The sequence below is a fragment of the Zea mays genome, chromosome 7 (assembly GCF_902167145.1).
Source record: "Zea mays cultivar B73 chromosome 7, Zm-B73-REFERENCE-NAM-5.0, whole genome shotgun sequence".
NCBI lineage: Eukaryota > Viridiplantae > Streptophyta > Magnoliopsida > Poales > Poaceae > Zea > Zea mays.
Window position 1 is genome coordinate 172,420,339 of NC_050102.1, and position 13,796 is coordinate 172,434,134.

The window sequence follows — 13,796 nt, forward strand, 5'->3', positions numbered from 1 at the left end:
GTTTGCATTCTCTACCTTGCTCTTTAAGCTTCCACATTTATATCAAACATTTAAGTTTCAATCTTGTATTCATACTTATAGTGTAGATTGAAACTTAGCCATTACGATAGAGATAACAACACTTAGACAAAACCTAGTTTGCACTCTCTAGTTTGATTATTTGCATATGTTTTGCTCTAGGGATTTATTTGTGGCCTAGTTTAGTGAAAGTTTTAGAAATCCTAATTCACCCCCCTCTTAGGCGTCACCCGTTTCCTACACAGGGAAATGGAGGGGATTTGAATAGCAAGAGGATTTCTTCCCTGTGGATCCGCTCCATTTTCCTGGATACCAAACCAGTGCTAATGGCTAATTTGAGAACATCATTTTTCCAAGGGATTTTAATTTTTCAAGTGCAATTAATTTATTTTCCATTAGAAAAATAGAAATTACTTAAGAAAATGGAGTTCTCAAATGTCCTAAATAGGGCTGGGCATTTGGTCTTTATGAACTTGTAGAGAGACTAGTATATATAAAAATTAGCATACAAAGATATATATACTATCGTTAAGATGATATCATTATTTCTAGCTAATAAGTTCATAAATCATATAATAATATTATCACATATTAAGAGCTTTTTTTATATTTCGGTTATTAGGTTTATTCGGGTTTTAAAGGTTAGAAACCAAACCTGAACCATACCTCGAAATACAGCATATATAGGAACCGAATATGAACCCGAAAACCCGAATAAACCGATAATTCAGTTTATTCGGGTTCGGTTCGGGTTCGAGTTCGGTTTTCGGTTTTAAATTGGCCACCCCTCGTCCTAAAGTTAGGAAAATGACATTCGATTTATAATTTTATAGACGCAAAAAAGGACGCATTGGATTTTTTTGAGCCTTCGGATGCGGATCGAACGGTGAACCACCAAATAGAGGGGAGAGAGAAGAAAAATAACAAGCAGAGTACACGTAGCAGCTGCAGCTCTTGAGCTTTCTCTCGCTCCTGAGTGCAGTCTCTCTCTCTGCGCCCTGCGCTCTGCGCCGCCGCCATGGAGGACGACGATGACTGCCCTCCTCTCGCCGTTGAGCTCCCTCCGCGGGTGCCGTCCCCTCCAGAGCAATCTCCCTCAGACGCCTCGCCAGTTGGCATCACCGTCATCACCGGCTACCTCGGGGCTGGCAAGTCGACGGTGAGATTTTGTTCCGTACCCTAACGGCGTAATCGGCGCTTCTCTCTCTCTCTCTCTCTCCCCCCCCCCTCTGTGTGTTTGGTGAAGTAGGCGCGTCAGCATACATGCGCTTCATAGAATCGGAGACAAATCGCTAGGTACCCAATATTCGCTGTACAAAGTTGCTGATAATGTGATAGGATAATAATCTCACGAAATTGAATCCTGGTTTTATATATTTTGAGTCCTATATCATGGTTACAAACTATAGGATTGTACTAGTTTGCCACAGCAGTTCCTCTGAGAAGTGTCATCTTCGGTTTAGAGTTTTCTGACATAACTGATTCTAAAAAAAAACTTGGCCGGGAGGGAAAGTCTGCCCTCTCGGTACAATGCCTGGAACAGCACTCAAGGCACACACAACCCACTGATGACCAAGAAGAGACTGAAACAGGGTCTCGATCGAGAAAATCACCGAACCCTAGCTCCAATCACTAGCAGGCCTCACCGTCCACTCTGAAACGGCCCAGCCGAAGGGTGGCGCGCAGGAGAGCGGAAGCGGGCGGGGTACAACGGGAAGATTTTTTTAACCCAGCCAAAAATTCACCCCCGAGGGATCGAACCCGGGATTTGGAGGTGCTATTTGGAAGCCATTAACCACTAGATTAGAGGTCCTTTCGCGTCACAACTGATTCTTTTTGTGTGCGTAGCTCACCTTATGCTTTCTCATGGTAGCACTTATGTATCTATTAATGCTGTGTTATGTTAAGTTTCTTAGCCAGTTTCTCGATTAGCTGATTAATGACTTTACAGTTTCTACTTGGTTGAAATTTGCAGCTAGTCAACTACATTCTGAATGAGCAACATGGGAAGAGAATTGCCGTGATACTAAATGAGTTTGGAGAGGAAATTGGGGTCGAGAGGGCGATGATCAATGAGGGGCAAGGTGGTGCACTTATCGAGGAATGGGTGGAGCTGGCCAATGGATGTGTCTGTTGCTCTGTAAAACACAGTCTGGTTCAAGCACTTGAGCAGCTTGTGCAGAGAAAGGATAGGTAAAATACAGTTATTCCTGTCTACCCAAGGGCACCTTGGATTCAAGTGTGGCCTAGGATTCCAGAATTTGGGGCCCTCCTTTCTGTATCTTTTTGGTTATTTTATCTACCTGTTGATATGTCCAAATTATTTGGTGATATAACTTGGCTTGATATTGACATCCTGGATGTAGCTCTAAATTGTTGAAATACTGTTTTTGGCTCACAACACCGTTCTTATTCATGACCAGAAGACCGATTATCTTTTGCTAATGATGATTGCTTGCCTTATCTAGTCTGCATGAAGCTGTAGTGTTCTTTTTTTCTTTCATTTTTCGATATATTGTGTTGTGCTCTTGCATTGGTTGAATGTTACAAGTTGGATCGGTAGCACCCTTTTGAATTATAATTATGCAAATTGTCCTAACATGTTGAGTGATTTGGTATCATGCAGAATGGATCATATATTACTTGAGACAACAGGGTTGGCCGATCCTGCTCCACTTGTTTCTGTTCTTTGGCTAGACGATCAATTGGAGTCGTCAATTGTGCTGGATTCTATTATTACGGTTAGTTAAGCCTTGTGGCATTTCTTTCCTTTTCTTTTATTTGATCAGTTATCAACCATCATTTTGTGAGATGTAGAACATGGTTATTAAAGCGGTAAAACGTTAAAACGTTATGAACCAACTTTTTAACATTTTAAACGTTTAAACGAATGTTGAAACGTCTTTTTCAGACTTGACATAGAAATTCAAATATAGAATAAGTTCATACATAAGTTGAGTTCACAAAACAAATAGCATAATAGCATAAAAAGAAACAGATCAAGTTCAACAACACAAGTTCAACCACATAAGTTACAACTTTTATGCATGACCAGTAACCATCATCAAACTCATCAATATGAAGACCATGAGCATCCACGCCTTGATCATCACCATCTTTTCCACTATTGCTTCCTTCAATTTCATATTCCACATCAAGATCATCAAGAATATATTCCTCATCCTCGTCATCTTCATTTGCTAAATTAGTCTCCTCTTCCTCAAGGTCTTCATTCCTTCTCACACACCCACCAACAGCTCTCCTAGGAAAATTACGACCTCTGAGATGTGCAGATGCACCAATAGCTTCATCAACTTGGTCCCATGATAAATTGAAATCATCTCCAAGAGCATTGCTAAAATGAGAAGAATTATCTAATGGATCAACCCATTCATTGTCCCAATCAAAGTCTTCTAAAATCAAAGGATCAAAGTTTTTTCCTTCCTCACGTATTTTTTGAAACCTATCAGCCATCTTTCTGTTGTATGAAGAGGAGGGCGGCGGCACAGCGGCTGGCTGAGGTGAGCAGCGGCTGGGCTGCTGTGGGCGCAGTCAGCGGCCGGCAGAGAGCAGCGGCTGGCTGAGGAGAGGAGTGCGGCGGCAGGCTATGGCTGAGGAGAGGAGAGAGGAGAGCATAGCGGCGGCCGGCGCAGAAGAGGAGGGCGGTGGCCGGCTGTGGCTGAGGAGAGGAGAGAGGAGAGCAGATCGGCGGCTGGCTGAGGGAGTGAGGGTGCCGCGTCCAGCGCTGGCCAGTGCCCAGGAAAGTGACCTAGAAAATGCTGAAGGCCCAAGAAAGGCTCAGGACGGGTAGAACGTCCTCAGAACGTGTAAAACGTCCTAAAACACTGTTTGGACGCTTAAACGCTCGAAGCGGATGTTCTACGCCCTAAACCTAAAATGTTCGGACGTTCCAACTTTTAAACATGTTTTCTCGTTTAAACGACGTTTTAATAACAATGATGTAGAAAACACTATTGTCAATCACATGCATAACCTTGCTCTGCAGCTTTATTTTTACACTTCCCATTCTTATAATTACTCTAGAAGTTCTGCAAACTATCTGTTCTTGGCTTCCTTTACTTGCTCTTAACTCTTAAGATCACAATTTAGAATATTGTGTCACATTGGACCTTTTTCAGTATATTTTTAGTTATTTATTGGCAGGTTATTGATGCAAAAAACTTCAGGGTTCAGATTGACGAGCACAAAAACTCTTCCTCATTCCCTGAAGCATTTCATCAAATTGCATTTGCGGTAACTTGTCTTTTGTGTCTGTCTTCTTGTTTCTGTCATTTCATAATTCATTTTTGGGATGTTGACTTCTAGAATTTAGAGTTTCCTTTTTTTTAAATCCTTGCAGCTGCAGTTAGAATTCATAAATTCAGTATCCAAATAACCACATGTCAAATTTTGTGTAACAGGATGTTGTGATATTGAACAAAATTGACCTAGTGGAAGACAGTCTTGAGGATCTGGAAAAACATATTCGTGATGTGAATGCTCTGGTTACAGTGGTGCGGTCCGTCCGTTGCCAGGTTGACTTGAATGAAGTATTTAACCGGCAAGCATATGGTGCCAAGGTCAGTAAACTAGTTAAGAACTTAAATTCAGTTTTTCATCTTTTAATCATGCCAATGCTTGAAGCTTAAGCTGCTTTGATGTCTTAGCCAATTTGAATGTTTATTGTCAAAGGTCATTTTAACTCTATAGTCTATAGCCATAGGCTGCTTAGAAAGATGGACTATATCATGAGGACTATGAAGGATATATCAAAGCAAGAAGAAGTCAGTGAACTTTGGGGCTAACTAGTCCTGAGCAACTATAAGGCAATGTAGTTTATCCTCAATACTCCATATGCTAGATATTGAAAATAATACACAACTCATCAACACTATCCTTATATGTTCTGAGTTTTATCTAACTGAATGGAAACTTGGTAACCAACAGAACAACCTGAAAATAATTCTGCAAAGCTGATTCTTTGTCCACAGTAAGGCTTTATATATGCTAGTGATATGTCGTGGGCGCCTAGGACTGCGCAGCGGTGATCGCAGCAAGGCTTGGGACTGGGGAAGGGATCTTAGTGGATATGGGGATCGGCCAGAGATGGAGCTGATTCCGTCAGCTGGCGCAAGGTGCGCCAGGATGACCAAGGAAGCTCCACCGGCCAGGTAAAACTTTCTTTGATGAGCCCTAATACAAACTACAGCAGCTCCTTTTATAGACTTAGGTGCCACTTTAATCTCAACCACCTCTAACAAACAGAGCTAATCTCTCCACTAAAATAGGAGGGCTATCCGACTCCCTCTTTATCTCTTCTTATCTTCTAAACAAATAGAGCTAATCTCTCCACTAAAATAGGAGGGCTAACTGACTCCTTTGTGGCGCCTGGCATACTGCCGGCCCACAAAGGTATCTACAACATTTCCCCCCTCGCCGACGAAGAGCTCGTCCTCGAGCGTCATGGCTGGATATCTAAGCTTGAAGTCTTCCAGCTGCTCCCAAGAAGTATCCGTCTCTGCTCGGCCTGTCCACTTGATCAGAACTTCCCACACCCCACGATTCAGCCTTGCACGGAGGACTTTTTCTGGTGTAGGGATGACTCTGCCGTTGAGGAGCTCGGGCAGCGGTATAACTTGGGTTGGAGCTTCCCCTATGAATTTCTTGAGTAGAGAAACGTGGAACACATCATGTATTCTGGCCCTGGGAGGAAGCTGCAACTTGTAGGAGACAGTGCCCACCCTTGATAGCACTTGATATGGTCCAAAGAACTTTGGGCCAAGTTTGTTGGGTGTAGCAGAAGTGACACCAACTGCTGTGCGCTGCTGTAAGCGCAGCCATACCCAATCGCCCTCATGGAACTCCACTTCCCGTCGATGCCTGTCCTGGTAGCTTTTCATTGTCACCTGTGACTGAATCAATCGATCACGAATATCCGCCAAGAATTCGTCGCGTGTCTGCAGTTGTTTGTCAACAGCGGCCACCTGTGATGTTCCTGGATGATAGGGCAGAAGAGCAGGAGGTTCTCGGCCATATACCACCTTAAATGGAGAGCATCGAAGAGCAGTCTGGAAGGAAGTGTTGTAGCAGAATTCGGCCCATGGAAGCCATTTAAGCCACTCTCTTGGTCTATCCCCTGCTAGGCACCGAAGATACATGGTGATAATTCGATTTACCACTTCTGATTGTCCATCAGATTGTGGGTGGAAAGCTGAACTCATGTGCAGCTTAACTCCTGCTAGCTGGAACAATTCTGACCAGAATGTGCTAGTAAATACTGTATCTCTATCACTGACAATGGAGCATGGCAACCCATGGAGACGGACAATGTTATCGAAGAAGGCTTTTGCTACCGATGCTGCTGTGTAAGGGTGTCCGAGAGCAATAAAGTGTGCAAACTTGGAGAAACGGTCAACAACTGTGAGAATCACTGACTTGCCGCCCACCTTTGGAAACCCCTCAATGAAGTCCATAGAAATATCACTCCATACTTCCGAAGGTACTGATAGAGGTTGCAGGAGACCACCGGGATGGAGATGTTCAGTTTTATTGCGCTGGCAGACTGAACAACCTTTGATGAATTCCTTAACCCTCTGTAATGCATGAGGATTATAGAATGACGACCGAAACCTGTGAATTGTCTTTTGGATTCCTTCATGTCCTGTGTCATGGGCACTGGATAATAGTATCGGCCAAAGAGTAGAGGCATCTGGCACATAGACTTTTCCTTTGAAAAGGAGCAACCCATCCAATTCTGTCCAACCTGGTGAAACAGTACCAGCAGCAAGCTGCTGGCGCACATCCTGGATTTGTGGGTCCGTTGCAGCCTCGGCTCGCAAACTGTCAAACAGCTCAAAAGAAGGTGTAGAGATGGTGTTGAGTGCCATGCTTGACTCGACACGACGTGAGAGAGCATCAGCTGCGCCATTGAGTTTGCCAGGCTTGTACTCCACCATAAAATCATATCCGAATAACTTGCTCACCCATGTATGTTGGGGAATTGTGGTCAGTCGCTGATCTAATAAATATTTAAGACTGTAGTGATCGGTGCGGACTAGAAACTGGCGCCCCCAGATATAAGGCCTCCAGTGCCGGACTGCTTTCACCAACCCAATCAGTTCCCGTTCATATGCCGGCAACTTCTGATGTTGAGGTGCGACTGCCCTGCTGAAGAAAGCAATAGCTCCATCTCCCTGGTGTAACACGGCGCCAAAACCAGACCCTGACGCATCACAATCAATGATGAAACTGCGGCCGAAGTCGGGCATCTGCAGTAATGGTGCGGACATTAAGGCCTGTTTGAGCAGATTAAAAGCCTCCTCTGCTTCTTCTGTCCATCTGAATGCCTCTCGTTTTAACAGTGCTGTCAAGGGGGCTGCTACAGTGCCATAACCAGCGATGAATTTCCGATAATACCCAGTCAGTCCCAAAAATCCTCTGAGCGCCCGGATGGAGCGCGGTGGTGGCCATGACTCCACTGCTTCAATCTTGGCAGGGTCCATTGCAACTCCCTTATCCGAGATGATGTGGCCTAAGTAACCCACCTGTGTCTCGCCAAAGGAACACTTGGTGCGCTTGAGGGCCAACTTCTGCTCTCGTAACAGCTGGAATACTTGCCGCATGTGTTGAAGATGCTCAGCCCAGGATGAGCTATAGATTAATATGTCATCAAAGAATACCAGTACAAACTTACGGATGAACGGCTTGAGTACATCATTCATAAGCGCCTGAAATGTCGACGGTGCATTAGTCAAGCCAAAAGGCATGACTAAGAACTCGTAGTGACCATGGTGCGTGCGGAAGGCCGTCTGATTGATGTCCTCTGGGTGCATGCGCACCTGATGGTAGCCGCTACGTAAGTCAAGCTTGGTGAAGAACCGGGCTCCCCGAAGCTCATCCAGGAGTTCATCCACTACTGGGATAGGAAATTTGTCCTTGACCGTCTTCGTGTTGAGCTCACGGTAGTCAATGCAGAAGCGCCATGTGTTGTCTGATTTCTTCACAAGCAGCACTGGTGATGAGAACGCTGAGGTACACTCTCGGATGATACCTTGGGATAGCATCTGGTCACACTGTCGTTCAATCTCATCTTTGAGCAACTGAGGGTAGCGGTATGGTCGTACCGCCACTGGTACTGTCCCTGGCAGAAGCCGGATGCGATGATCATGGCGGCGAGGTGGAGGAAGTCCCTGGGGCTCGACAAAGAGGTCTTCAAAGGATAGCAGCAGGGTATCCAGCAGTTTGTGTGCCATGTCCAGAGCATTACAGCGGGGTGGAGAGCCGCCAATGCCTGTCCAACGCACCATGTGTCCGTGGCGCCAAAAAGACAGCGTCAACTTTTCAAAGTTGCAGATGAAGGGACCCAAAGAACGCAGCCATTCTACCCCAAGCACCACATCAAAGCCATCCAGGGGAAGAGTGTAGCAGGTTGTGGTAAAATTCTCTTCGCTGACAGTGAGTGGGGTTTGAGAACAGACACCCCCACTCAACACCTTCTCACCATTTGCAACCTTGACAGGCAGTCCTGCTGTTGGAGTCACATGCAGTCCCAGTCTTGGCACAATAGCATCACGGATGAATGTATGGGTGGATCCTGAATCCACAAGAGCAATGAGAGCCACACCATTGATAGAGACTTTCAGTTTCAGTGTGTCGGCGATGTCAATCCCAGTGAGAGCATGAAGTGATATGCCCAGCTCCTCTGCCAGTGTATCCGTTGTCCCGGTATCTTCTCCATCAGTTCCAACAGAAAAACTCCGCGAGCAGCACACTTGTGATCGACTGTATATTTTTCAGAGCAGTGGTAGCATTCACCGCTGGCCCGTTTGGCGGCAACCTCCTCCGGTGAGAGCCTGCGCAAACGTGGTCTGCTGGTAGCCGATGACGAGGGTTTTGGTGCAGTTGTAGATGCCGTTGGTTTTGATGTAGCATATGGCGTCCTTGATGGGGTCGAGGACAAATCCATACGACGTTCATAGACGCGTGCCAGGTGCATGGCCCGCTGCAATGTAGTTGGAGTCAGCAGTTCAACATCAGTCCGAAGCGGTTCACCCAAGCCTGCGGTAAACATCTGAGCTTGCTGGAGCTGTGTCATATCCTCGCAGCGACAGAGAATGGACAGAAACTGACGTTGATAGTCTTCAACGGTGCCGGTGCGCCGAAGGTCCTTGAGATCAGCCATACCGTTGGTCCGTAGAGGTGGTCCAAACCGCATATGGGTGAACTCAACGAAGCGGGACCAAGTGAGGACGCCGCCCGTGTCCCGCTCCAGAGCGTAGAACCATTCTGCTGCCACACCGTCCAAATGGAGTGATGCCTGCCAAACCTTCTCATCGGGTGGAGTCCTCATGCCCCTGAAGTAAGTCTCACATTTATTGATCCACGACAGGGGGTCAGACTCACCATCGTAGTGGGGAAAGGAGACATTGGGTCTTCGATAGCCACCATCGTCGACGCGGTCACGAGGAGCAGATCCTGTGCTATGCATGACCCCGACAGGCGCTGCGGTACGTGGGCCGGTTTCTGAAGATTCCGGCAGCTGCTCGTCGATTGGGCGCTTCTCCAAAAGCGTGATCCGCTGTCCATGCAGATCGAGTCTTGAGTTGATGGTGGAGAGCTGCGTCAATATCTGATCCAACTTGGCTGAGTCGGAGGAGGTCTTCGCAGGATCGTGATCAACGCCGGACATGTTGGTCGATGCGTCGGAGGAATCTGATACCAAATTGATATGTCGTGGGCGCCTAGGACTGCGCAGCGGTGATCGCAGCAAGGCTTGGGACTGGGGAAGGGATCTTAGTGGATATGGGGATCGGCCAGAGATGGAGCTGATTCCGTCAGCTGGCGCAAGGTGCGCCAGGATGACCAAGGAAGCTCCACCGGCCAGGTAAAACTTTCTTTGATGAGCCCTAATACAAACTACAGCAGCTCCTTTTATAGACTTAGGTGCCACTTTAATCTCAACCACCTCTAACAAACAGAGCTAATCTCTCCACTAAAATAGGAGGGCTATCCGACTCCCTCTTTATCTCTTCTTATCTTCTAAACAAATAGAGCTAATCTCTCCACTAAAATAGGAGGGCTAACTGACTCCTTTGTGGCGCCTGGCATACTGCCGGCCCACAAAGGTATCTACAACAGCTAGAAATATTCATTGGCCTGATCTTGTAGGGATGCAACTCTGACTTCTTCCTTCTTTTTCACTAGAATTCATCTCATCTGCAAGAACTGCTGGACTATAGTAAATCAGTGCCACCTAGTCGCCGTCATGATAACAGTATTTCCACCTTGTGCATCTATGAACAGGATTCTGTTAACTTGGCTAAGGTACTTTCTCTTCTTAAATGAACCATTTCAAAAGGATCATGTAATGAGGTCAGACATTAAGACATTTGCATACAGAAAACGGAGGCTTGAAAGATATTTCTTATTCAAGGATACAAACTTGACATAATGTGCATAGTTTGCTATTCAAAGTATGTCTTGTCTTGTCTCACTGACTGTTCCACATCAAGTGGCATTCTTATTTCATAGGATAAATTCTTCCTGTCTCTGATTTCGATTTTGACCACACACGCCCGCGCCCGCGTGCACACACACACAAAGATGTTCCTCACTTTCTCTGTCAGGATGCCAGCTGGACTAAATAAGTTGACAAAATTTAGTACTTTGAATGGAAACTCCAATTACCAGCCCCATTTACATATTTTCTGATACCCTGTTGTGGTTTGTTTTTTTACAGGTGGAGTCTTGGCTTGAAGATCTTCTTTGGGAAAAGAAATCTATTATGGACATATATCGCTGTAAAGGGATTTTATATATCCATGATTCAGACCAAGTTCATACATTACAGGTTGTTACATCATACAAAGAATCTGAAAGAACTGCATGATCAGCTAAAAGCTATCAGCCATTTTTTGTATTTCCCTTAAACCCAATAGCTAGGGCAGTTTGATTGATTATACTTATTTTGTTGCAGGGATTGTCAGTACTGATGTCTGATTTTGCCCTTATGCAGGCAGTGAGGGAGGTCTATGAAGTTGTGCCGGCTCGAAAATGGTCTGAGACAGAGTCTCGCATGAACAAGATAGTTGTCATAGGTAAAACCTCGAAAGTCAAAACTCAGCAGTTCAGCACCTGCAAATTCTGAACTGGTTATAATCTTTGCTTGCCCATTTTGCTGCAGGCCGCAATCTGGATATCAATGTACTTCAAGATTCTTTTAGTGGTTGCAAGAGCTGATAATGAGTATCTGTTTGCCTTGCACAATGTTAGTTGGCCATTTTTCTGTGAGGTAAATTGCCTTTATGTTGGAGGTTGCCATTCACACTGTCCATTTCCGGGGCATCAGGTGCCATCATGGATAGCTTTGCTGTTTGTAGCATTGAGCTGCCATCATCATGGGTTGCTATGTTAACAATGCTTGTATACTGTTTAAGACAATTCAACTCTTAACTTTTGTGTTTTTGTATATAAGTTTAATTTTCTTACCTGTATGCTCGCAGGTACCTCTGTGCAAGTGAATACTGAATTGGAGGAGAATCTTAGGTAGGGAATATAGATAACAGGCGCTCCATATATAAACTTCGTTATTAGGTGCTGTATGGACTATGGTTCACATATTTGTAACTTGAACGGTAACCGATAATGTTAAAACATGTTTGTTTAAGTCCAACCGTAATCAGATACCACACTACTAGAAACTGATATCATCCTAAATCATTATTGTTGCAATTTACGTTAGTGGAGAATCTTTAGGGCTTGTTCGGTTATTTTCAATCCATATGGATTGGAGAGGATCGATACGGATTGGAGGGGATTTTGACTTACCAGGGATTTAAACCCCTCAATCCCCTCAATCCATATGGATTGGGGTAGAACCGAACAAGCCCTTAGCGGGCAGGGCTAGCAACTCACAATGTGAAGAGTGGGCGTAGCCGAACACCTCAAGACTGATTTCATGGCTGTATTACATGCCAAGTGCTTTTCCGACGCAATTTGACAATTTTTTTTGTAGAACCTGTTTCTTCGGTTTTGTGGAAGAGGCATCTGTCCAATTACGGGTCGCACTCTGGGAAAGAATTTCAGTTTTGCTTGTATGATCAGGAACACATTTTTTTTCACAGGTACGGTACGGTGATGGAAAATTGAAATTTGGGCGAAGTAGGAACTGTGATGTGTTAGGCGAATTTTCCTCGGTGAATTGGTGGCTTCATTTGTGGTGTGTGGTCCGTGTTCTGATCCTGCATGCACGCTGCGGCTTATGATTTACAGAGCACATAATTTGACTTGAGTGATGATGGACAGTGAGGAGCGTGTCGTTCTCGTTCAAAGGGCCATGACGCACTATTTTTTATTTTGATCCACGATTATCAAGTACAAAGGACTACACTATTTGCTTGAAAGTATATTTGACGGAGAAGACAAACAGATCAACTCGGTATAACCGTATAATATAAAGATTTCATGGCGTAACTGCCACAAGCTGATCGCGACTATAACAAAGAACGGATCTGTTCTTGGATGAACGACTCATCGAGTAGAGCGGCTAGAGCACACTGTTCTTGTATGAACAACTCATCCAGAAGAGCCCACTATTAGGGATAAAAACGGGTACCCAAATTGTTAAGACAAATCTAGTATTTTAAAACAGATTTATATAAAATTTGATGCTATTTTTTGTGTTATCAAGTACATTATTACATATAAGAATATTTTTTACATAAATAATTTTATACATTATTTACTCTCTGTAACAAAAAGATGAAAAAATATCCGTATTCGTATTCGATTTGTACCCGAATTTTGGATCTATCATTTGAGGAGATATATGATAAATTTGAGATTTACTTTTTATGAAACTTAAGCTCAATGTTAAAAAAATATAAATTTACATAACATATTGAAAGTCGCCTAGAGGGGGGTGAATAGGGCGAAACTGAAATTTACAAATATAAACACAACTACAAGCCGGGTTAGCGTTAGAAATATAAACGAGTCCGCGAGAGATGGCGCAAAACAAATCGCAAGCGAATAATGAAGTGAGACACGCGGATTTGTTTTACCGAGGTTCGGTTCTCTCAAACCTACTCCCCGTTGAGGAGGCCACAAAGGCCGGGTCTCTTTCAACCCTTCCCTCTCTCAAACGGTCCCTCCGACCGAGTGAGCTTCTCTTCTCAAATCAAAGCCGGGAACAGAACTTCCCCGCAAGGGCCACCACACAATTGGTGCCTCTTGCCTTGATTACAATTGTGTGTTGATCACAAGAACAAGTGAGAAAGAAAAGAAGCAATCCAAGCGCAAGAGCTCAAAAGAACACGACAAATCTCTCTCGCTAATCACTAAAGCCTTATGTGGAATTGGAGAGGATTTGATCTCTTTGGTGTGTCTAGAATTGAATGCCTAGCTCTTGTAAGTGGTTGAGAAGTGGAAAACTTGGATGCAATGAATGTGGGGGTGGTTGGGGTATTTATAGCCTCAACCACCAAACTTGACCGTTGGTGGAGGCTGTCTGTTCGATGGCGCACCGGACAGTCCGGTGCACACCGGACATGTCTGGTGCCCCAGCCACGTCACCAATGCCGTTGGATTCTGACCGTTGGAGCTTCTGACTTCTGGGCCCGCCTGGATGTCCGGTGCACACCGGACATGTACTGTTGGATGTCCGGTGCGCCAGTATGGGCGTTCCTGACATCTGCGCGCGCTGCGCGCGCATTTAATGCGTCACAGGTAGCCGTTGGCGCCGAAATAGTCGTTGCTCCGCTGTTACACCGGACAGTCCG

The 13,796-nt window shown here is 45.0% G+C and overlaps 1 protein-coding gene across 6 annotated transcripts; it reads left to right on the forward strand.

Moving 5' to 3' along the window:
* The first annotated feature begins 921 nt into the window (after nucleotides 1-921).
* Nucleotides 922-11,748, forward strand: LOC100216864 (uncharacterized). 6 transcript variants are annotated; one of them, XR_004851190.1, is made up of 10 exons: nucleotides 922-1,177; nucleotides 1,994-2,211; nucleotides 2,645-2,759; nucleotides 4,183-4,272; nucleotides 4,440-4,598; nucleotides 10,222-10,341; nucleotides 10,757-10,867; nucleotides 10,994-11,114; nucleotides 11,201-11,308; nucleotides 11,520-11,748. XR_004851190.1 is itself a non-coding variant. In XM_020540335.3 (9 exons), the coding sequence occupies exons 1-9, from the start codon at nucleotides 1,037-1,039 to the stop codon at nucleotides 11,254-11,256; spliced, it is 1,131 nt and encodes a 376-aa protein (XP_020395924.1). In that variant the 5' UTR covers nucleotides 922-1,036; the 3' UTR covers nucleotides 11,257-11,504. The 6 variants fall into 6 exon arrangements, 2 of the variants coding, with proteins under 2 accessions (XP_020395924.1, NP_001353874.1); NR_159519.1 differs by having other exon boundaries at nucleotides 986-1,177; nucleotides 11,033-11,114; nucleotides 11,520-11,683; XR_004851191.1 differs by lacking the exon at nucleotides 10,222-10,341.
* The last annotated feature ends 2,048 nt before the right edge of the window (nucleotides 11,749-13,796 follow it).

Coding starts and splice junctions, on each gene's coding strand:
- LOC100216864 (XM_020540335.3), top strand. CDS start 1,037: ATGGAGGACGACGATGACTGCCCTCCTCTCGCCGTTGAGCTCCCTCCG. Junction 2,760..4,182: donor TGCTGGATTCTATTATTACG/GTTAGTTAAGCC, acceptor ATTTATTGGCAG/GTTATTGATGCAAAAAACTT. Junction 4,599..10,221: donor GGCAAGCATATGGTGCCAAG/GTCAGTAAACTA, acceptor CTTTTTCACTAG/AATTCATCTCATCTGCAAGA.